General features: G+C 40.5%; 1 protein-coding gene across 1 annotated transcript; it reads left to right on the top strand.

Moving 5' to 3' along the window:
* The first annotated feature begins 1,583 nt into the window (after positions 1 to 1,583).
* cog6 (component of oligomeric golgi complex 6) lies at positions 1,584 to 23,356 on the top strand. The gene is made up of 19 exons (XM_041940642.1): positions 1,584 to 1,752; positions 2,157 to 2,300; positions 3,376 to 3,447; positions 3,646 to 3,704; positions 10,541 to 10,652; positions 11,129 to 11,211; positions 11,458 to 11,528; positions 12,428 to 12,521; positions 13,837 to 13,965; positions 15,108 to 15,199; positions 15,924 to 15,988; positions 16,099 to 16,190; positions 16,275 to 16,392; positions 17,461 to 17,592; positions 17,739 to 17,906; positions 18,390 to 18,497; positions 20,207 to 20,260; positions 20,376 to 20,455; positions 22,094 to 23,356. The coding sequence occupies exons 1-19, from the start codon at positions 1,618 to 1,620 to the stop codon at positions 22,239 to 22,241; spliced, it is 1,956 nt and encodes a 651-aa protein (XP_041796576.1). The 5' UTR covers positions 1,584 to 1,617; the 3' UTR covers positions 22,242 to 23,356.
* Positions 23,357 to 25,053: the final 1,697 nt, after the last annotated feature.

Below are 25,053 nucleotides of genomic sequence, written 5' to 3'. Positions count from 1 at the left end.
GAGAGAGAGAGAGAGAGAGAGAGAGGGAGGGAGAGAGGAAGGGTGGGGGAGAGAGAGAGAGCGAGAGAGAGAGAGAGAGGGAGAGAGAGGGAGGGGGATAAAGAGAGAGAGAGAGGGAGGGAGGAAGGGAGGGAGAGTACTCTCGGGAGGTGACCATCAATCACAGAAATCCCCACCCAGGGGTTGGACTCACCGGTACTCTGTTCCCGACGTGCCACTGATGCATTCACCGATGCCTCGTAAACTTAGCCTGCAAATGACATCGCTGAATATAGTAGACGACACCTCAGTTGAGTTGTTGTAATGATGAAAGTCAGGAATGTGAGGTAAATTCAGCCATGGAAGTATTATTGTATTTTAGTATTAGCATGTGGTAAATAGACAATTTAACTCCAGCATTGCTTAACATAGCACTGTGCTGATGTTAAGTGTTCTCACAATTTTCTCTTTAGATCAATAAATAAAACAAAAGGAAAGGTTTTATTTGAGTTGATTTGTATTAATGTGGACAAAACAGCGTAACCGATGTAGTAAATAAAAGTATTTACTCCTGGTGCTACTTGCTCTGGAATTATTATTAATAATAATAATAATAATAATAATAATAATAATAATAATAATAATAACAACAACAACAACAACAACAACAACAACAATAATAATAATAATAATAATAATAGTAATAATAGTAATAATAATAATAATAATAATATTGTACATTAGTTTCCACCTCCAGTGTTATTCAATATTAATTACTTATCTAATTGTAGCACTTGTCACTTGTCACGTATGTCATACACGTCACCTCTTTCTCCGTGCCACAGTCCATATATCATTTCAAACTTGCAAATCCCATTTCAAAACAGTCATAATTGTATGTAAATAGGTTTTAGACATTATTTTGCAAGTTTATTCTGTTTCTTTTTTCAGGTTCTGGTTTGATAGTTTCAGTTTAGTACTCAAATTTGGATGGTAAATACAGGGTGCACCCATCACTTTTACCTGAAAGAATAGTGAGTAATAGTTAGTAAGTAAGTAATAATGTGTTGCTTTTTTCATTTAGTAATTACTGGATTCCCAGGATATAAATGATTTATTGCTGGAACCATATCGATGTAAAATATTTCCAACCGCAATGAACGCAGCATTGCTCTCTGCTCTCTCTCTCACTTTCAGGGTTAAATATTTTCCTGTGTGTGTGTGTGTGCGCGGAGATAATATAGATATCCTCTCCTGGACAATTTATGTTTAAATTATGGTCTCGTCTCTTTTATCTTTAAAAGTTAATCTGCCTCAAATACCCAATAAACTGCCTGCACGAACGCACATGACTTGGAAAACTATAATCTTGTCACGGGGCACGTGTTATTTGGTACTTGAAACAATATGACACAATGACACTGACAATTTTTATAGCATTGCTATTGTTATCACTATACGTCCTTTGTGGTGTCTCTCCATTAACAAACAACAGAGTACGTCAACAATAATAATAATAAATAACAACGGAGCGGAACGTTGTATCGTTCCCCTACAGGAATCTACACGCTGACCGGACGTTATTTTCAGACGGACCAAAACATTTTCCGAAAGTTGACGTGGAGGTGTTTGTGTACAATGGCTGATATTAAGGTAGAAATTTCAACTGATAGCGCCACTGTAATACAGAACCCAAATGCGCATTCTCAACCCAATAACCCTCTGTCAAGGAAGCTCAACAAAATACTGGAGACGAGGCTTGACAATGACAAGGTAAGTCAGAAGAGTTTAGCTTCTTGCTACCTAGCTAACACTAGCGTTAGCTAAATCTGAAAACTAGTCGCGTCACTGCTGGACATATTTCTGCTCTTTAGCTTTATGTAGTCGCCCTCCTGGAGGTAATTATGTGGGGGAAACGATATTGCTCCTCACTGACTGTGGTTAATCATGGTAAAAACGTCAAAAAAATGTTATTTAATTTGACAGTTAGCATGTTGCTGCAGTCCTTCAGTGTGGACTGCACAAACTGTCGGGTTTAGTATTCCTATCCACTTTTCCGTGCCAAGATATCAGGTGTTTAGCCCAAGTTAATGAAGGTAGATTTCATGCAGTCTTCTGGTGTATGAGTTGTATCCAAAGACATCAGATTCTGACTAACATTATTTTTGTGCTTTCAGGAGATGCTGGAGGCTCTCAAGGCGCTCTCTGTGTTCTTCACTGAGAACAATTTGCGCACCAGGAGAAATCTTCGTGGTGACATAGAGAGACGAAGCCTGGCAATCAACGAGGAGTTTGCACGAATATTTAAGGAAGTAAAAGAGGTAACAGAGTTTTGCAAGAAAATACTGTTTATTAGCCTTTAACAATGTTCAAGTAGTAGCGTAGGCAGACATCACAGTGTGTGTGGGAAAGATGAGGTGGGATTAACTTGGTCAAACATTTGATCATGAACACATTTACTATGTTCTTGGACGTACAGTATATGTTCACCAAAATAGGTCATTGCATTTGTACTTACCTGCAGCACAGTTTAATGTTACAAGCCTTCATCAGATGTAATGTCACAGGCACCAACTGAGCATTAACAGCATTGCATAGCCTGGCTGGGCGGCCACACACACCACATGCAGCTGACAAATGCAACAGCACCATACATTTTGGTAATTATGTCACACGGGCATGCATTTAGCATCTCAAGAAGTGTTGGAAAGGCCCTGTACCCCCGTGATCTGTCTCTTCAGCTGCTGAAGAAACACTTGGTTAGCGATGGAAAAGTGTGTTCTTGCAGGCTGTATTAATGTGCTGTGTTTGACCAAGGCAAGCAAGCTGCGAGTGGCTCTCATAAACCTTTACATGTCTGCTATAAAGCAGCGTTGATTTCTATGATCTACATTTCATGTAGTTTGTAGTTCTGACTTGTCCTTTTGTATGGGATACTTTTGCCATTGTCCTTTCATCCTGCATATCACCCAACTTAACTCCTCGAGCAAAAAAGGGAGCCTCTTATTTGGGTAGTCCTGCGTGCCAAGTGGGTAGGCCCAGGACCACCTAGGCCCTCACACAGCCTCAGAAGCACTCAGGTGTAACTTGCATGAACTTAGCCAACCCATCTATGCAGTGATTCTTTTTTAAGTGAGGTGGCTTGAAAAACATTTACATGGAGAGGCTGTTGAGTAGGTTGACCACTAAATTGTCTGGTATGTTTTACAAACAACACAAATTGGCCCTGGTGTTTTGTTACTAGATCACTAGAAACATTTTCAGTTTCCATAGACACAGCTGTGTCAATGATGTAGACCAGCAAATCTGATTTAGTGAGTGCATTTTAAAGTTCGGGGAGTGACATGGGGTTTTAAGTTCAAGATTGTTGTAATTGTGACTTCATGTTCTCCACAGGAGCTTGAAAGTGTTCATGAAGATGTCCAGGCTATGAGCACATGTTGTGAAGAAATGACCAATAGATTAAAGGTAAGTTTTATCATCTCTACACGTTGTTTGAAAATTCTGTAATGTAGTAATGACTTACTAAAGCTAAACTATTCATAGCAACAGTAGAGGGTAGTGTGGTGTGAATCATATGACATTAAACACTTCATGCTGAATGATCTTATATCAACGATTTTCATAAAGCCATCATTTAAAAACACAGTAACTCTTCTTCAACAGGCTGCAAAGGAGCAAACTCAAGACCTCATAGTAAAAACCAACAAGCTGCAGGGAGAAAAGTGAGTTGATTCTAAAGGGGTACAAATTTTGTGTGTGTGTGTGTGTTTGGACGTGTATGTGTGTGTGTTACAATGCAGAAATAACTCTGTAACTGGTCGTAGATGGAACCAGTGGATAGTAACAGTAATCTTTACGACTAGTGTCATTTCCCTGACATCTAAACATAAGTTCAAACTTAAATTAGTTGACTAGTCTAGACAGGTTACCATGAGGTAAAGTACATTATCATGGGAGTAAAGTAAAAAAAAACAAACAAAAAGATAAACTGTAGTTTTTATTTAATAATTAACATTTAATTAACTAGTTGACTAATCGTGCCTGTCCCTAATTACCACCTTTGGGAAACATACTATTTTAATTTTTAATTGTAGTAGGCAGTGTATTGGAAAGGAATTAATTCAGGTCTGCTGTAACTTTTGAGGCAGTTGCTTGGCAATGTTTTTCTGATAGTTTGCTCCATAAATCTGGTGGACGGAAAGTATTCATTTTACCATTATGCACTCAAGTTTACAACACTTTCATACTGTACAGCCATGAATTGTTCTGTAGCTTTTACTGAGCACTCAAATCAATTTCAGTAGTAGCCTCAACAAAAACTGAACCTTTTATGTAAGTTAGTGTTGGTTGTAGGGCTGTCATAACGGATTATACTGAACAAGTTTTGTGCTCAGTGTTGATATATGAATTAAATGAGAGACTCAACCTCATTCTATCATTGCTAGCACGCGCTGTTTCTCAGTCTGACTATAACTAAATTGTCACCAAAACCACATAATGAGGCTGCTTCTCTTAACTTTTAAACTAGCATTTCAGAATGTCAGAGAGTTCATGGAGATAGGATGGAAACTTTATTCTAAATTATATGCACAAAGTTCAAAGAAGGCCGTTTCTTCCCTTATCATTTCTGAGGCTACAAGTCATTTTGGAAACCTATCACATCATGTCACTGATAGGCATCTTCATCAGTCCGAAGCTAGACAGCAATAGTTCGATCTCTCTGGTCTTTCATTTCCACAGAGAAATTACCCCTTTTTCTATTCAGGCAAGTTTCCAGACAAATAGCACTTTAATCAAAGCACACAGCAGGAACAGCACGGTCCACTTTGCAAGTGACCAGCTTTTATTGCACATACGTTGTTTGGAAAGTGAGACCTTGTTTAATTATTGTTGAATAGCACATTAGGAATTATATACTGATGATTTTAAATATTGAATTAAATTTGCACAAGTAAAGATATGACTGGTCTAGTTAAAGCATGAATAGTAAATTTCTAGTCGGCGAAATGCAGCTTTTCTTTATGTCAGAAGTTAGGGAGCTTTATGCGAGAGGAGCTGCCAAGCACATCTTTATTTTTGATGGGGAGGGATGAATGATTCATGAGGTTGATGAATATTTCTCCTGGAGTTGCCTATTTACATAAGGAGAGCAGCAATCATCATTAATGGAGCGTTTTTGTTCTATACGTCATGTCCTGTGATGTTTGGCCTTGCGATACTCATCAAAGTAGCTCCTGTTTACACTGCGTTACTTCTGATCTTATTGAAGCCAGACTATTACAACTGGAGAGCAGCACATCAGCATGTTATTGTATTTGAGTGTGTGTATTGAGATTTGCTGACAGGATGTAGGTCTTAAGAGTCATCAGCTATGCAGATCCATTATATACAGCTCCCCATGACATAGAGTCATGAGTGGAGTCATCTTGGGTACTCAGCCAGCCGAAACTCTTGGAATACTGATGAATTTTTTTTCATTTTTAGGTTGAAAGCTTGCCAATAAAATTAATGTAGGTATCATTATTCTATGAATTTGGCCAGCAGAGTGTTGACAGGGATGTGAAAATAAAACACTGGGGTTTGGAGTGGGTTTCATTAGCATTTGTGGCGGCGGTGACCTTAGTGCTCAGTGACCTTGTGATCTGACATAGAGGCAGGGCCACGGGCAAAGATAATGTAGATTTCTGGCAAAAGACACAGCTGCCAGCTGTGATGTACCGCAGCAATTCTGTGCGCTACTGGCACAGATTCAGGACCTCCTTGACGAAAAGGTGACATCGGAGGGGAGGGAGCGAGATTGAAAAGGAAAGAGATGAGTTCAGAATCTGAGAGTGTGAAAGACACTAGTGGGGAAAAAGCCACCAGAGAATACATGTAGACAATGAACGTTAAAGGTACGTGGTCAGAGGTTTTACATGAATGCCTTTCTGATTGGCCCCCTGCCTTCTCTTTTTCGTTGCATAGTGGTCCCATTGGGACCTGCTGTCCGTCTGCATGACATTTTCATTCGCAGAACCACAGTGACCCCACAGCCAGATGGAATAATGTCTGCACGCTGGGCTTTGACCTTGTCTTGAGCAATTTTGTCTCAGAAGAGCTGCCAGGGGAAGTGTGCAGTCAAGCTGTCCTCCGTCAGCTACCCACTCATCAGCCCAAACCACCACACCATTCTTTCCTTCTCGGTCAGATTTATTTCAGGTCACACAATCCTCTGCAGTCCCAAGCCACTGCTTTTTTTACATATTTTTTCTGTTGACACTTATTATAGCAATGCTACATTTGCAGCATAATCTCACATTTTGTGCTCATGTGGCACCTCTGCAGAGACTGTATAGTCGTTTTCAAAGCTCTGCAGATTCTCCTGATCTTTATTTACCCGGCAGAGCAGGCCTGTCCTGAAATGTTTGATATCTTATCTGCCGGTGGCACTGTGTCATTTGTCAGCTCTAATGAAATGGAAAGGAACAGTGGATTGCTTACAGTGTGCTGAAGCAAAGGTGGAAGAGGTGAGCCAATGAGAGTAGACGCCCTGTGTTTGTCTGCTGGCTTTCAGACATGCTGCTCTTTTGTTTTGGTCCAGTCCTGTTCAAAGATGCTGTCAGCAAGAGCACTAATAGGTGTTGTGTGTTGTTCCATAATGAAACATAATTCTACCCAGCTGCCCTGCACTGTGTGATCTTTGCCTTAGCATGACATGTTATCTGCTGAACAAGTTGAGACATCTCACACGGATGTCTCTTTGCGCTATGTCACCTCACAAGCAGCCAGAGCTGAAGGGGTTGGACTGCTTTTTTATTTCTTCAGCAACAACTCAGGCAAGCACAGCAGGACGTCCCGGCTGCATGCCAAAGAGCAATGTACATAAATTTTCTAACCACACCTAAGATTTACCTGCATTTGGCTCATGTCAGCCACTCATTTCCCTCAGTAATTCCTACAGTGTATGATGAATTGTGAGACATGGAGCCCTGCATTTCATGGAGACCAGTTTTTTTGAAAATAAAGCAAATGTTCTCTGTGTGACTTCTGTATAGGTCATTAATAAATCAAGAGCTCTGAAACCCTAGAGAGAACGATTGGGGACATCAGAGTGTAAATGACAACCTGTGTAAAATGACACTTGGGCCTTATTAAGGCTCAGCTGGCTGTTAATGAGAGTGTGGCTGTGAGTATGCCTTTGTGTTGTCTGATGTGACTGACTGAGACAGCACTCTGTGATCATTGGCGCATGGCTTACTAACAGCTTTGTGAATGCCAAATTTCCATGCAAGCCTTTGAAACTGCCCCTAATAGATTTTAATGGATATCGACCCACATGTTTTACAACTTCTGAGAAGGCTGGACATTCGCTTGTTACAGAGAACACTTGGTCCTCATGTCATTAACTCTACATGATTATCATCCAGTTTTCAAAATAAGAAATGGGAAGTGTCCTGTCAATCTTTTTATAAAAGTGAAACGTTTATGTGCACTTGTATAATTACTAGTGATCAAGCTCTCAGTTTTTCTAAACTGGTGAAGTTGTTAATAAGATTGCAATGTGTTATATTGCGTGAACAATTTCTGTGCTTGAACAGACAAAATCAATCAACCTAGTAGATTTATTTGTGTGCGCTCCCGAACAAATGATCCGTTGCTTTGTTGTGGTCCGAAGAGATGAAACATTCATCACTGTAGCTTGTTTTCATCTCATCGTGTAACATGATGTAACCTGGTCCTACTGTGATTGAACTGTAGCTTGTCAGGCGTTCTTCAAGAAAAGCTTACATCTTCGAGTTCACTTTCCTTTGAGCCACTAGCCCAGAGTCATACTTGCTTTTACAGTGTGATGTTGCTGATTCACTCAAGTGCGTTGCCTCTCTCTGGTATTCAGTAATTGCAGTCTGGAGAAGAATGTGTCATGTCCTGACAGCGCTGTAGAAAACGATGCTGCTGCTCCACCGTTCCCTTACCCTCTGTTGCACTGCTGCCACAGCCCCCACAATCCACCTCTCCTTACCTTGCACAGGCGTGTGCAGCCTGTCTCTTTGTCGTGATTTACATCCTGGAGGAAGAGGTCTGTCACTCTTGGCCTGGACATGAGGAATTGGTGGCATTTCTTATCTTCTAGAGGTGAATCTGTTGCAAAGTTTGACATGTGGGAAAGGGCTTCTCTGCTGGTGCTCCCATGCTGATGAAGTGCGACATGTCTATGAGCACAAACCTTAATAAGTAAAGGATTGGGTACAATTTTTGCCTTAAAATGAAACTCATGAGGTAATATTTCTGACATAGGAAGCTGAGTATATTATATAATTGCCAAGTCAAGTGGTTTAACTCTGAGAATACTGTTGATGATAATAATAGCAATTACAATAGATGCTGCCTTTTTCTCTTTTCAAAAATTGCTGACGATTTTGTGTTTTCTGCAGCTGATTAAAAGAATAACAATTAAAAATTGACTTTTAGACTCTGAGCTTTAACTTCTCCAATAAAGTCACAAATACAACATCAGTGGGTCATTCAAGTCAGCTCTTCTCATAAAATCAGTGAACAAGAATTCACTTGAAGGCACCAGCCGTTGGTAGAAATGCAGTCTGTGGCTGAAATTCCAAACTGTGGCATGTTAAATATGACAAAAGAAAAGACTTAAAAGGCTTTAAAGTCTTTATGACTATTGGGACCATCAGAGGGCCAATAAGTTCATAATCACATATGCAAATGTTTTTAATAAAAACTAATTAAGCCATCTTTACTATAGTGATAAATTGTGTTGCAGACGTGTAATTTCTGTAATTTCTTTCTTCAAGAGTTATTCGATTTATCTTCATAAGAGTGAAACACATACAGAAACGCACACATGCACAACATTGAATCTGGGAAAAAAGGTCCCACTTGGCATTTTTATGGGAGCTTAAAATGTATTGTTTGGAGGATAGTAATTACATGCACGTCACGTTGGTGCAAGGCTAAGAAAACCGCATCAATGAAAAAGGTACCGCCGGCACACTTACTCCATATCTCAAAGTTTAATAATGACATTGCTTGGATCCTACTTGAATCTTTGTCAGGTCAGAATGGTCAATTCAAGTAGGATCAACACAGATTTTATGTCCCATTAAAAATTGCGTGTGGGTCTTTTTTTCCCCCAGATTCAGTGTTGTGTATGTGTGTGTTTCTGTTTCACTCTTATAAAGATAATAATAATTTGCACCACAGCTTATCACTAAAAGAAACATGAGCTAGTTAGTTTTTTGGAAAAGAAAACATTTGCATATTAGTGATTATGAAATTTATTGGTTCTGATGGTTGTGAGAAGACAAACAAGTTGACATGAAAGTGGTCTATTACACCACCTTTATGAGTTTTTGTACACACGTGTGCAAGGTTGGACAGGTACCTCATCTGAAAATATAACTGTCTTCTGTTACCTTACCTAAATAATTTACTGTAATTAGTTGTGTTTTTGACAGACTAAAAGATGGCATTTGACAATCTCAGAGTGAAAACACAAACCTCCAAATGGCTTTTTTAAGTAGAGGCACGGCTGGTGTGTCTTTAAAAAGTGAAACATTTATTATTATTGTCACTACTTACAATTGTAATGATATAGGCAGGTGGTATAATGAAGTTAAAAGAATGCTCCTCAAGCCTATCTGTATATTGAGTTTAAGGCGTTGGTCCAGCCAAGCTGAACTTGGTGTGACAAAATCTCAACACATTAAGCACATAAAGGGCAAAGATGCCTCTAGGTCCTGTGTGAGAGACTTGGAGAGCTGTACCAAGAAATACTGAATTATAGAATCCTGTAACAGATTTACAACCCTTTACTTTCAGCTGGCTGAGCAATGGTAATAGCTGTGTGAGAGACAATGGTCAGATAATGTTGGGTTCTTCTCCTCCACCAAAACAACGTGGTGATTTACTGTCCCAGCCTTGTTTTCACAGACAGGGGAGAGAATATAGAGGAGGTGGTTTGGATGCAAAGATGGGGACAGAATAAGGACTCGCTCTTGCTTTGCTCTCCTGTGACAGAATTCCCTGTTTGGCTGGGCGGTTGCCATGATCACTATTGTGTTGAGACACTTACAGTGATAGTGATCACTCTGCTGTTATTGACCTGACCAGTATCTGGCTCTGTATTCTTTTTCTTTCTCTTGTCTGCCTCAGTTATTTTCTCACTTCTGCCCCTGTTTCACTCTCTCACTCTGTTTACTCTGAGCAAACATATGTGAGAGGAGTGTGACTGCCATCTGCTGTAGGACTTCAAGCATTACAGCTTGTTGACAACATGCACCATTTTTTTATATTTTTTTTTTGTGACCGGTCCTTTTATTTACAGTGTAAAAAAAAACACACACACACACACAAGGGAGATGGCAAAATACTCTGATTAAGCTCAAAAGGGGATACGAAATCCTCAAGGGCCTTGAAGACAGACAAACCAAAACGCGATGACAAGCAAATGTCCAACTCAACTGAACAGAAACTAAATAGCAAAACATCATAATTCTTTGTAAAGATATAGTGCAACAATAACAAGGGAAAGAAATGACAGCATTTATCTCCTTCCCCACAGTCACCGCCTGGAGGTGAGAGCTCAGGTTGCTCAGGCTTTCCTTGCCAAGTTCCAGCTATCTAATGAAGAGATGGCCACACTAAGAGGGGCTCGGGATGCACCAATTACTGAGGTAATCTTCATTGTAATGTTTTGTTATTAATTCAATCATCTAAAGAATCTTCCCATTGGCATCGTGGCAGAATAGAGCCTCCATTATCTATATCCTTCTCACTCTGCCAACATGCTGCCAAAATATCTAATAAGTTGTAAGATGTGGTCACGATATTCCATTGACCATTAACTGATATTCTGACGGAAGTTGATGTGATTTTTATCTTTTTCTACGGTCCTCCCAGTCACTTTATACTGTATAATAGCTGCTACACGTGCTAAAGACATTTTACATTTGAAATAACATCACACATCTGTCAGCTTCAAATCAATACTGCATTATCGGATTCAAATACTGTCCTTGGTAACATCAGAAAACTTTTTGACCAGAGCTGGAATTTTTAGTGTCATGGCAATAAATGTTCACTGACTACTGCAAATCTGCAACCCATAATGCTCCTTATACATTCATTAACACGTTGTTTATTTTCCTAGGATTTCTTCAAAGCTCTCAGCCGAGTGAAGCACATCCACGAGGATGTAAAAATCCTCTTGCGAACCAACCAGCAGACTGCCGGGTAAGGTGCACCTCTCACTCCATAGTGTCACTCTGTGCTCCACTTTGTCCGACAGATTAAAATAACATAGTGCCTTTTACAGTGATTCTGTTCTTGTTGTTAAATTCATGGCATTTATTTTGAACCTGAAGGGTAGAACAGACAAGTGGGGGAAAAAACATCCAGGTCTGATATGTCACTGTCAGGGATCTGACTCTAGGGTTATGGGTATGTAATGTGTGGTCTTGGTTTGCATGCTTGTTCCAGGTTAGAGATCATGGAGCAGATGGCCGTGTTACAGGAGACATCATATGAGCAGCTCTACCGCTGGGCTCAGAGTGAGTGCAGTACACAGAGTTAATACCACAATCACACTATGTACACATTGTACAAGGTCTCCATACTGAACTGGATCAAAATAAATACAAAACTGAACCCTTTCAAGTGAGAGTAATGGTGTGTACAGGGCACATTTGAGGACACGTATGATTTACAATCTCTGACTGAGTTTTGCCAAAAGAATGCCAGAAACCCAGACTTTTCCTCAGCTTAACCATGGGCTTTGTCATTGAAATCAAAATGGATATAAACCATTTAGATCACAGAAACCTCATTTGTATAATTATGCAATAGCAAAATATAAAGCATTTACTAAATTATGTGTCTCTCTATTTTCAGTTATTTTACTGTGGTTGAGATTTGCTAAAAAACACAAATCCAGAAATTTGGCAAGTGAAATTTGGTAATGGCCAAATGAATGAGCTGTTATGTTGTTTTGTATTTTCTTAGTAAATGTTAGTTTACGTTGTGAAGTGTTTCTCTTTTATAACTTAGTCAGCTATTTGTGTGGGATATTTTCACAAAATGTTCCTCTATTTTTTGTAGAGGGCATTTTTTTGTATTTCCAGCATTAGGTAAGGTCCACAAGAGTAGAGTATGTTGACCCATTTTGTTCGTTCACGGTCAGGAAGATTGGCCGCTGCCTGTTCATTGTTTGTATTGTTTGAAACATGAGTAAACTGACTTCTTGGTACAAGCTCATGGGAAAATATGATTGAAAAATATTCTTTGCGCTTTGATTTGCTTCATGCCAGAAGGGTTGCCATGGTACAAAATATTTAGAAACAATGAATGGAGCATAACACAGGCATAGTTACTAGAAAGATGCAGTTATTTAGTTAGTTGGATAACTGTGTATAGATACATTTCTTGTCCTACTTTCCTTCTTTCCACAAAGATGAATGCAGAGGACTGACCCAAGAGACCTGTGACATCAGCCCTGTGTTGACTCAAGCCATGGAAGCCTTGCAGGACCGACCTGTCCTTTACAAGTAACATACAAACATACACACTCTTACAAACAAAGAAAAGTTTTTATCCAAATAACATGCTGTATGGTCTGTCCCTTAATTTATCTTCCTCTCTGTGCCAGTCAGTGTTTAGTTTTAACATTAACAGCATCTAGAAGTATACGTGTTACAGTGGATGTTTTTCAGAGTCAGAAATCAAGGGATGGATATTCCTGTCCTCATTCATTCATTCATTTATTTGAATCGATAGTAACTGAAGAAGTTTGGCCCCAAAAATGTTTTTGAACCACTTCTGTTTACTCCGTCTTTGCCAGATGGCTGCAAGCTCTGTATTCCACTCTGCTTCTGTCCTCTGTGGGCACTCGCAGGTGAATTGTGAACTTACGGCCAAAGAGATTCTTGATGAGTGAAACAAAGGCTTACAAAACAACAGAGACCAAGCAGCCTGAAGCAAACGTCGCCAGCATCCAGCCAGCTGTTGCCTCATAGTTTAATAAGACAGTACTCCAATAAGACTGAAAGCGTTATGATTATATCAAGTAAATACATAACTTGATTGAGACATTATATGGGATTCGTTTTCATTGTAAACAAATACAGTTTTGTTTGATTTTTTTAGTGTTAAGTGTTAAACAAAGGGTTTAGTCCGTCTGAGAATCATACCATTATGTACCATTTAGTCTTGAAAATCTTTAAGTGCTTGAAATGCTTGAAGCCCATATGATTAAGTACCACTAATGCCCTTTACTCAGTTATTTTAATGCAAGCACTGACTGAAAAGGGAAATGCATGATGAAGAAAATTAATACACATTTCTTTAATATCTATGCAACTAAATGATATCCTCTCATACAGGAAAGCAATATGTGCTCATAAAGAACAAATAATTGCATTGGATTCATGCATTTTTTGTCACATTGGGAGGTTAATTTTATCCCTAAAACAAAACAAACCCACAGCAAAGTTTCACACGTTACCCCAAGATGTGTTTTCATGGCAAACCCTCCTTCTATCTGTCTGCATTCTCTGAAATGCACCTGTCTCAGTGCCCACAAATTGTCCAAGGTCATGGGCTGACTGGGGATGTTGAGACTGAGAGAGCGGAGACTTTTGTTCCTGGAGTCTTAATTCAGCACTATCTTGTGTTTAGTCTGTCACTGAGCCTGCCACCGCCAAGTAATCAAAACAACCTCAAAGTCTTTCCTTTTGGAAAAGCTGCCTGCATTGTTGATACATGGCAGCAACTGACCTCCAACACACAGTCTGCACAAAAACACATCTTTTCACATGGGGTTTGGGTGGTAAATGTTGCCTCTTCTCTCTTCTGTTTGGTCAGGTACACTATGGATGAGTTTGGGACTGCACGCAGGTGTGCGGTGGTGCGAGGCTTCATTGACGCCTTAACCCGGGGTGGGCCAGGAGGAACTCCCCGCCCCATAGAGATGCATTCACACGACCCTATGAGGTACTACTCTAATCTCATTTATGAGCTGAACATTGACTTTTCTTATTGTAATAAAGGCTAATGCAAACTTCAGTTCTGATGGAAATTAATGTATTCAGACTTGGAGAAACACAGGGATGCTTCTTTCATGTCTTGACATTGTATGGAGGGTTTGCCTTATGATTCAATTAAAATGATAAAAAAAATCTCCCCCTAAGAGCAGGAACATCTATATTTATGCATCTTCAAAGGCTAGTTGAACTTAACCGCAATGTAATTTATGTTTTTCTAGACTTGCTAATTTCACTTTTAACAAATGGGTTGTATCAAACGTTGCCTGTGTCCCGTTTATGTTCCCACAACCAGAGCTGGTTAATAAACATACCTGTTTTGCAATTATTAGGATTTTGCATGAGCTTTCTGAATTTTTTGAGTTTCTGTAGACAAAACTCACTATTTAACATAACTTCAAACTACATACAGAGACATTCAAATGGAATAGCTTTGTCTAACTGTAGATATTAAGAATATAAATATATTGCAATTCCTCAAAAACACAACTATACCCTTAACACATATTTAGGATTTAAGTGTGTTCTCTCGTGTAACTATTGTATGATTGCACATGTCACGATTCATAAACTATAAATCTATTCGACTCAGTTCCAAGTGCCTGATATTCTTAACTTCTGAAACCCAATTCAAGAGGATATTAAATGTCTATTTCGTCAAGATGTGTCTGAGTGTGTCTGTGCTTCCTGTTGTACCACATCCTCTTCCCTCTTCCGCCTGTGCCCAGGAGCCAAGTGGGAGATTTTCTCAGAATACCAGCCATGTGTGGAACACAAAATCACCTCCACTTTATAGGAGGCATTGGCAGTTCTGAGAACATCAAGTTCTTTCTCACCTCCCTATGTCCTCACACTCGCTCACAAATACGCATACACACACAGGTTTACACACAATAATTCAAGTTTAACCTTGCTGTTTTCCACCATTATGTAACATCAAAATCTGTGTGTGTGTGTGTTGTTGTGTGAGGGGAGTGAAACACGATGACCCATGCTTCCATGTAGCTGTGGCCACGGCGTGGTAAGATTAGCCCTCAGGTTGGCCCCTCAGTGATGTGCTGTTTAATACAGACTGTTTTGTCGTTCTTTCAGGTATGTTGGGGACATGCTGGCCTGGCTGCACCAAGCCACCGCCTCAGAGAAAGAGCATCTAGAAGCTCTGCTGAAACAAGTCACTCTGCAAGGTACGACGTTTCCTACATGCTAATTACGCAGTGTGCAGTTCTCCATCATCTCCAGTTCATTCACATCTCCAATTAAAAAATGGTGCGGTGACACCTACAGCTTGTAAATGTTTGCTTTGTTGGATCTTTTAATTTGGTGTATTTTACAAGTGAATTAGGGCTTGTAAACAAATGTCACACAGACTCAGTAGTAGCTTGTTTATTGCACTGAGTTTGGGTAACCAATGAGGTTAGAGTTGCTGGCAACAGTTGGAGAGTGTGAACACATCTAATTCCATCTACTTTAGTTCAGCCTGATGAACTAATCCTGTTTTTCCCTAATTTAACTTCTTTGGTTCTCATAGCAGTTAAGAATGAAGACAGCTCAGTCGGGGTATCAAGACAGGGGTTTGCCATTGGTCCTTTTTGTTAAGCTAAGCTATTACATCCAGGCTATCAAATGTCAGGATCCATCTCCTTGCACCCTTTTCGGATTGTTTTCTGCAGTTCATTTATTTGTTCTGATGTCACTTCCAACAAATCATGTGAGAGTTGACTTGGAAAAAATTTGACCTCTGTGCTTTCAGGAAGATGTCATTGTGGTTATATGGTGTCACCTGAATTTAAATGATGACATTGCTGCCACCTACCTAAACACAGTGAACTCAAAAAGTAAATGTAAACATTGAATTCATTCATTAATACAGTGCGTGTTTGTGTCTTGTTCATGCATCTCTTGCATTAGGTGTGGAGGAGAACATGCAGGAGGTGGTTGGACACATCACTGAGGGAGTCTGCAGGCCACTGAAAGTGAGCAACCAAATTAGTTTAAGAAGCTGTGAACCAGCTCTGATGAATGCATACAGGGTTCTCCCATGTTCCGCTCATGTGCTTGTGCTGTGTGTTTATCTGTGCCTTAGGTTCGAATAGAACAAGTCATCGTGGCTGAGCCAGGTGCCGTCCTGCTTTACAAGCTGTCCAACCTGCTGAAGTTCTACCACCACACCATCAGGTATTTTAACTCAATCAAGTTTGCAGAGAAAGAGCTGAAATGAGTAGTCGATTAATTGCATCCATCTGTTTGATCTTTGTCCAGCTCTATCATTGGGACCAGCGTAGCCTCCTTGCTCATCACTATTGAAGAAATGCACATCCTCAGCAAAAAGCTGTTCTTCAACAGCCTGAGCCTTCACGCAAGCAGGCTCATGGACAAGGTACCGTATGAGTAGGATGACTTTTATTTGAATAATCCTTGAGATTTTTTCAGCTGTGCTGTTATTAGAAAGTGACAGCTAGGAAAGCAATATCATCATCGAAGGCAGGGGTGGGGAACCTCTGGCCTGCGGGCTAAGGCAACCCCAGGTGAGCCCCCCCATATCGCCATTGCATATGCATAATAAGCTTTGTAGGTGCTGGCTAATCACCAGTGCCATTGTGAAAATCCCTCAAAGGATGTTCTAAAAATTGAAATGACCCTTAATAGGAAAAAGGTTCCCACCCCCAACCTAAGGGAAGAAGCATAAAGAGAAGAAGGGGAAGAATTGTTTTTAAAATAGAGACGGTTTGCAATGTTCTTTCATGAAATTGCTTAAATGACAGTGCAGAAGTTCAGTATTGCATCCTGTGGACTCACATTGTGTATTTCAGCCCTGGATCTAAACCCTCAAAGACAACAAGGCTATTTCTGAGACACTTGTGCTTGTAAACAGTTTCGGTCTGTCGGCCACAGCATCGAAAAGGCGCTAACTGCCAAAAACACCAGACTTGTTACCATTTAGTTAAATTGGCATCCAAATATACCTCAGCACGAGCAGGAGCTCTTCCACATAACATGCTGGCTATGTCCTGATCAATAGCGGTTACGAGAATTATCCTTGTAGCTTGGTGTTAATCAGATTGAAGGCCCTCAGGGTTTGTGTGTCAATTCCAGCTAATGCCAGGAACACAGCCTTCTCATAATTTGCTCTATTAGGTGGACAAAGGTGGCTGGGCTCAGTTCTGTGTTGTCCATCCAGAGGCCAATGAAATCAAAACCCTCTTCATTAAAAAAAGCTCTTCTGACTCTGAACAAGCTAAGGCTCAGAGTAGCTGCAGGATGCAGTTGTATATTCAGCCTATCGTGCTGCTCATTATGGATGTTTAATGCTTTGATAATGTTATGAGGATCACTTGTCCTGGTGAAGGCTACAGCCCACACACAACCTACCTCTGCTAGAATAACTTTGCTCTTTAGCTCCATCTGCTTATACTTTGTCTTCTTCTGGCCCTGTCTGCCTGGGCAGGTGGAGCTGCCACCTGCAGACCTGGGACCTACAGCCTCCCTCACTCAGACACTCTCCCTCCTCAGGGAGGTGCTGGCCTCCCATGACTCATCAGTGGTTCCTCTCGATGCCCGCCAGGCTGACTTTGCTCAGGTAAACTCTGAGAATTGGAGAAAAGCTTGTCTCCCTTCATTGTGATTTTTTAACCAATTGCTGTATCTCTTCAAGGGTTGCTGTTTTTTCTCACCATTTAACAGTGATATTTCACTGCTCTCTGTGTCTTACTTTGTCTGTTTTAGGTGCTCTCTTGCATCTTGGATCCCCTCCTACAGTTGTGCACTGTGTCAGCCAGTAACCTCGGCACCGCTGACATGGCTAGCTACATGGTCAACTCTCTGTATGTAATGAAGACCACGCTGGCTCTCTTTGAGTTCACTGACAAGAGGCTAGAGATGCTCGAGTTCCAGGTCTGTCCGACTTGAAAACAATTATCAACAAATTACTATTGAATTAATCTATCTGCATTTAATTACAGTTAGTCAAGAGCATGTATCTAATAATAACACACCCCACCTTGTATGACACAAACAAGTCATGAAACAGTACTGTTATTCAACATGAATGCTCAGCTTACAGCCAGCACATTGCTGCTCATAGTGCTATTGTTCATTACAAATAGTTAACTATTCTAGTTCTTTTCATGGAATCTTTTATTAAAAAGATGTAATTCACGGTCTTATAGAAGGGTGTGCGTCATGTATTGTTGCTCATGCTGAAATACACCATCTATCCCTCTATTTTTAGCATGTCTTTTATAATTGAGCACCACAAGAGCTCCTGTGGAAGTTTCATTATCAATAGCACAGTGGTTCTCCATTAACCACAAGTACCATTGGTTTGCAGTGCAGGCTTGGACTGGATTTTAAGCCACTCTCTCCCACGTTGTCTAGATCGAGGCTCACCTTGACACTCTGATCAACGAGCAGGCATCCTACGTGCTGACCAGAGCCGGACTGAGTTATATCTACAGCTGTGTCCAGCAGCACAGTGCGGAACAGGTGGAGCACTTAACTACACACTGACAAGCACTCACTCGAGAAGTTTTAGACGTGTGGGTTTTTTTCTCAAATCTCTCCTGTTGGACTCCCTTATGCTTCTCTTTTATATTATACAGGCCCCAGTGCGCTACAGTGTGCTACCTCTTTGGGCTGTTCAGTAGTTACTGCTATAGTTACATGATGTCTTTACTAGAGCGTGACAGCATTTCTATCCGATTTTCAGATGAGAGATGAGGGCCACAGAGATGCAGATCATATTATGACCTATTAAAATATATTTGTATATATACATATATATGTGCAGATGTGAGAGCTGATGCCATGGAGCCTTCCTCTCTCTGTAACACACTTTGCCACTGGGCTGACTGAGACCCATAGTTGTGGTTTAGCATGCAAGTCTTGAAACCGGGGGTCATGTTGGGACACACCACACCCTGCTGCTGCTGCTGCTGCTGCTGCTGCTGCTGCTCAACGCAAAACGCAGTCAAGAACTGTCAGTCTTCTGCAAACTGCTCCTCTCCTCGGGTGGCCTGTCTTGGGTTTTCTTTAAATAGTCTTCTGTTTGAAAAGATTAAGTCTAGCCGTCTACGCTCAACGGCATCCCAGATGTCAACGGCTGACAAGAATCCCCAAGTTTATTTTAGACTTTTAAGGTTTACTTTCGCTATCTGTTCAACATTTTATCCCTGTAATTTTCTGTGATGCATCAGATGAACATGTCAGGAACAAGAAAACTGTGATTAAAACAATGCTGTTCAACGGCTAGTAGCTAGCAGATGAGTTTGTAGGCTCCTAGTATGTTAATATGCTCACATCTCTATAAAATCACTCCAGGTACTGCACTGCAGCTTTGACCCTTGCACTGTTGTCTATTTTCTGCTTTTAATGTTGGCAATTTAGACATTTAAGCTTGACTTAATGCTGCCATTCTGGATAATCAGTGTCAGCTAATTGCCTGAAAGGTACCTGCTGTTGTGTTCACAAAGACAGTCATGTCTTTGCCTTGCACAATTTTTGTCTAGTTAACATCAAAATTTATGGAGGGATTTTCTCCTGTTTACACATCAAGTTGACTGTATTAAAAAAGTATTTTTCCCAGTAAATCTCTTTATTACTATAAATTAGGGCTGAATAATGAACTGAATAGTGAATAATGAACACCAACATTATGAATCTCTTACCAAGGAGATTTTCAGTATTTGAAGGGTCTGAATGACATGTGATTAAACCTACAACTCAAACAGATGTTTGGCCAACCAATCAGCCATAAAAAGTAAGCCGGCATGATAAAGGAAGTGTCATTTGCTGATGGACACACACTATTTAGTTATTGTTTCATCAAGGTTAGGAATGAGTAAGACAGCAGCACACAGTGGTGTCTGGGTTTTTTTTCACCAAAATGTTTTAGAAACTTTCTCTCAAACCAAAAAGAATGAAACAATCCTTATTATACGTTTAGGAGGCCGGAGGTGACGTCATTCATTCTGTTCATCATTCATCATTGTGTCTGCCTCCATCCATTTTAACCAGCTGTAGACTTTAATGTAGACAGATGACGAAGAAGAAACCTTTCCGCTGCTTGCAGACCTGAATGAACAGCGGACCTCATTCAACTGACCTTTGTTCAGTTCTAAGATTCCACATTGTTGCTGTTCAAACACTGTGACCTTGAGTTGAATTCTAAGCTGATATCCACTTTTCTGTCTCAGGGTCCTCTGTCCCTCCTCCCCAGCATGGACAGCTCTTCTGTGAAAGCAGCGATGGTGAGTTACACAGAGGGGTTTAATGCAGCAAATGTTCCTGCAAGAATGAATGAATTCTCTCTTAATTCCAATTCTTTCACTCATCACCTGCTGTTAACTCTCGTGCAAACAACAGGCCCAGTTTGATCGGTACTTGTCGTCACCCGACACGCTTGTGATGCCACAGCTCAACTTCCTGCTTAGTGCGTCCATCAAGTGAGTACCTGTTCTTACAGCTGATAGTCGCTCTGTCTGTTCAGGGAAAGAATAACATACATGCAATAATCAGGCTTCAAGTGAAATGTTTACAACATTGCATGGTGTATCAACAGGGCAATGAGCACATTCTGAGTGATAAAAATAGAACAGGAGCATTGACCCAATAATGTTCAACATTCATTATTTTCCCAGATGTAATATGATCATTACTGCATTCCAAACAAAACACTCGACTAAATGCACTGCGATTTTGGGTGCTAAATTGCTAAAGCGACCAACACATTGAGAGAGCGGTCTGCAGGACTGCCTGTATTTGTCTTACTGTCAGAAAATGCACATGCTTTTAGCTCAATACAGCTGCTACATTGGAGCGCTCTTTCTATGAGTCACGTTTACTGGGAAGTGCAGCAGGCCTGAGGAGCACTCTGTACCTCAGGTTAATGTTCTCTATTAATGGACATGGGAGGACTGATGGGCAGGACGCCATTAATTAGCTTCTGGTCCATTTCTCACTCACACTCGTTCCCTGAAATCATTCCTCCTCTTTGTCGTTCTCTCTCTCTCCAGCTATCTCTCAAGTCTGCTTCTCTGCTCACCTAAATACACAAAAACACCAGCCAGCTCTCTGAAAACACTCCTGGAGTGCACAGATAATGGAGATGTACTTTTAGACTCCCTTCATTTCACATTTCGTGTTAGTACACTTGGTGTGGAGTTAGGTGTAATACACAGCACCGTGGTTCTGTGTTCTCTGTGGACCAATTAAAAATATAAATCTCAAGAGCCAGACTGGGATACAAGAGAGGTGCTCCCACTGTGTCCTTGAGTCATCTCACTGGGCTCTGCAGTGAAAATGTTGTAATAATAATTATTATTATGATAAAAAACTTTACTTATACGTATAGCACCTTTCATACAAGAAATGCAAGCAAAGTGTTTCACAACAAAGACATTACATGCACCAAGTGCTTCACATCAAGTGCTTCACATCAGTAATAGTAAAAATGAAATAGAAATAACGTTAATAAAGTATGTGGAGTTAATAAAATCAATTAAAATACAGCATTTTTTTAAAAAAGTGCATAAGTGCGAGGCAAGGCTATCGGTGAATAGTTTGGTTTAGAAAATCTAACCACGTGATGTCTTTAGATGCCGTGTTTTGTCTGGCCAACATTTCAAAACCCCAAAATATTACATGTACTATCATGTAAGACTACGCAAAGCAGAAGATTTCCAGATTTGAGTATTTAAGTAAAACATCACCATGCTTTATTTTTTGATTAAAAGATGGTTGCAAATATGATTTGAGGGATAAATCTTATTTGAGTCATTTCTTTGCTAAATCAGTCAGTGTGGCTGACACCTGATGCATGTGCATTAATGCTGTAATATGTATCCATAGATGGCAGTGTGCACCAATTACTGTCACTCATTGGTTTGACACAGCAGGGCCACACAATGGTCACTGAACAAAAAGAAAGTAATTCAAATGAATTCTTACTCATGGCTGACTTATTTCTGCTCTTTATCAGTGGCTAATTACAGCAGAGCTCTGCTGGTCTGGTTTAGGCTCATTCACTGCTGTTACTGGTTTTGTGAGTAAAAAAATCTGAAGAGTTTTATCTGTTTGTGCAGGGAGCAGATTTTCCGTCAGTCAACAGAGCTGGTGTGCAGAGCCTATGGGGAGGTTTACACAGCGCTGACCAGCCCTGCTAATGGCTACAAAGACCCTGAGAACCTGGTGCCCAGATCACCTAAGCAGGTTCAGACCTTGCTTTCCTGAGAGACACTTTTGTCCCACCTGGCTGGTTTCAAAAACACAGGGTGAGCCCCAGCAAAGGACCGCCTGCAAGCTGTTTAAAGAGCTGTGTCATTTGTACAGTAGAATAATATAAATGTATATAAGAGTAGTTGTTAAGGGGGTGTTCTTTATGGGAAATATGGGATGTGTGCTGCTGATCTCAGAAACACCCCTGTGTGCCAGGAGGAGAGAACATTATACATATATGATCCATTTACTTTCACTGCTGCAGGCATTCAGCTTGTTTTCCTCTCTGTAAAGCACATGTCTCCTCCTTTCTATCTGTTTCCACCCCATGTACTGAGTTTGTGGTCCACAATTGTACAAAACAATGTCTTTTTATTGAAAATATTGAACATTATATAAAACAAAAAGATCCAGTCAATTTAAGGGATTTTCCTTATTTTTCCACGATTAAAAGTGGTCTGGAAAAATTCAGCCACAATGCCAAGAGGAACCTCAGAAGCTTCAACACAAACGCTGTGTTTATTTTAATCTCAACTGTTTTGAGTTGTAGGGGTGAAATGGAAAATCTGTCTTACCATCTCGTTTGGCTCTTCGAAAATATCTACCAAGCTGACTGAGATGTGAAAACTATAAGACTATGATGATACTGGATTCAGTCATTTACTACACCTTTAAATAAACACATTGTGGTGTGTGAGCTGGAGAATTTATCCACCATTAGCACAACATTAAGCCCCCCATATAATGACATATGAACTTTTTCCTGTGTGTCTGTATTGCAGTCCCGATACACCTTCTAGTCTTTTATTTTTAATATTTAAAGTGATGTTTCATCACAACTCTGGCCTAGCTCTTGTTACACGCCTTTAAATTGAAGGTAACCTAAATCCAAAAATTATTTGAAGTGAGACCACAAAAGAATTGGCCCCAATCCAGACCTTAAAAGATGCATGTCAAAAGTCTGGATAGAAGTAGTAAAGTAGAAGCCACAAGTCTAGCTGATCTCTGAACTTACAGAACACTCGATCCCAACGATGTGGTATTTTTCATCTCTCATAAGTAAACTGTCAGTTGTGACATGATGGTGTGAAGCATTGTATGAGTCCACATAATCTCCAATAAAGTGCCACTGAAACACTAAAGATAGGTGAATATTGATCTGGTCTGCTGTTATGGTCTCTGGCCTGAGAGGCAGCATTTCATTTGTGCAGGCTGACATCAAGGTTCATGGCAGCAGGCCTGATCTTGGCAGCATGGTCAATGCTGAGTCCCAGGATTTCCCCAGCTCACCGGATGTTACTCAGATATCATTGGCCAGAACATCGAGTACTGGGAATAAATGGAATACCACAAAGTTCAGCATCTGGACGGTGCTCTTACGTCCTTTAAATAGACCAGCTCTCTCTTCCAATTCTGCTTGGCTCTGGTCAAATACAAGCTGGATTCTTTAGTGCTTTTACTCTGCTCTCTTTGGCCGAAAGTAGGATTCTGTTTGAGACCAAACAATACACACATTGCCCGACCTCACTCACTCGTCAGGTGTGTGTGAACACATGTGGACCTTCACAGTTCAGCACGTGAGCGCTTTTTCCTGCCGGTGACTCTATTAATGAGTTAGCAGATGTGAGAGGTGATGGAGTCACCACTTAGAGGCAGGTAGTGGTGAGCAGGCTGGCAAACATTCATCCCATCATCCGCTCCATATGACCACGGTCACCGCGCTTTTGCCTGCTGAAGCGTGAGACCAGGAATCTGGGTTAAAGGATGATACCAGCAATATTGGGTTTTGTTTTTGCCGCACTCACTCCAGTGACTGGTGATTAATGTTGACCCACAGCTGACAACCTGAGTCTTGTTTATTGCCCCTTTGAAAGGAAAATGACCCAAACAAATGCACAGCCACTGTGGACATCACACTCACTGAACTAACCTTGGTCTTTCTCCTCCTGCATGCTAAAAAACCCAGTAAAAAAAATTTGGAACGCTTGAAAAACACAAATAAAAACAGAATGGAATGATGGACATTAAATATCCTATCTTTGAACTGTGTTCACTGGAATTTAGGTTGAAAAGGGATTTGCAAATCACTGCATTCTGTTTTTATTTCCATTTTACACAGCATCCCAACTTCTTTGGAATCGGGGTCGTATTCTCCAGCACTAATCTTGCCCAACAGATAACATCCTGTGCGATAGGAAGTCGTTTAAGGAATCAATGATGAAATAATGGACTTTGTGCCTCTAAAGCACAAAGTAAGAACACTGTAAGGTGTACAGTGTTAATGTGTTATCTGTCCCGATTAGGTTCTTCACGTCACAGACTGCTCTCCTTGCAGATTATGCAGTTGCATCATGCCCTGCCCCCTTGTTAAACATTGGACACAAACTCTCTGGAAGAGGACATGTGTTTATCCCCAGAAATCTAATTTATCAGTCATTATGTGGAACATGGTCTTAGTCAATACTTGGAGAACACTGTTTATGGATTTCGTCACCTCAGCCAAATTCTTGATTGAATTGAGCCACTCATCCCCCTCACCCCTAACATACCTTATTAAGCCCATTAGAATAAAGACAGTTAGTGAGTTTTGTAACATGTTCTCCATGCATTGTGCTAGCTGCTTCAAGCACAGGATCTAGTCATCCATCTTTATTATGAAGTTCAAATTTCCCCTACTTCATATCAATACTACTATAATTATTGCTCCACGTTGCTTTTATTATTTGGAGAGGTTACCTTATGTCAAATCACGCTCTCTCTCGCTCTCGAGAGGCTATTATGTAATTTGTCTATTAGCACAGGAAGGGGGACTCTGAAGTACTGACCT

Source organism: Chelmon rostratus, chromosome 7, assembly GCF_017976325.1.
Source record: "Chelmon rostratus isolate fCheRos1 chromosome 7, fCheRos1.pri, whole genome shotgun sequence".
NCBI classification, from domain to species: domain Eukaryota; kingdom Metazoa; phylum Chordata; class Actinopteri; order Chaetodontiformes; family Chaetodontidae; genus Chelmon; species Chelmon rostratus.
Note: the sequence above shows the minus strand (reverse complement) of the source record. Positions and strands in the feature narration are given on the sequence as shown.

Excerpts from the sequence above, each read along its gene's own strand:
- cog6 (XM_041940642.1), top strand. The coding sequence starts at position 1,618 with ATGGCTGATATTAAGGTAGAAATTTCAACTGATAGCGCCACTGTAATA. Across the intron at positions 11,212-11,457 it reads ACCAACCAGCAGACTGCCGG|GTTAGAGATCATGGAGCAGA; the intron begins GTAAGGTGCACC and ends TGCTTGTTCCAG. Across the intron at positions 17,593-17,738 it reads GCCAGGCTGACTTTGCTCAG|GTGCTCTCTTGCATCTTGGA; the intron begins GTAAACTCTGAG and ends TGTCTGTTTTAG.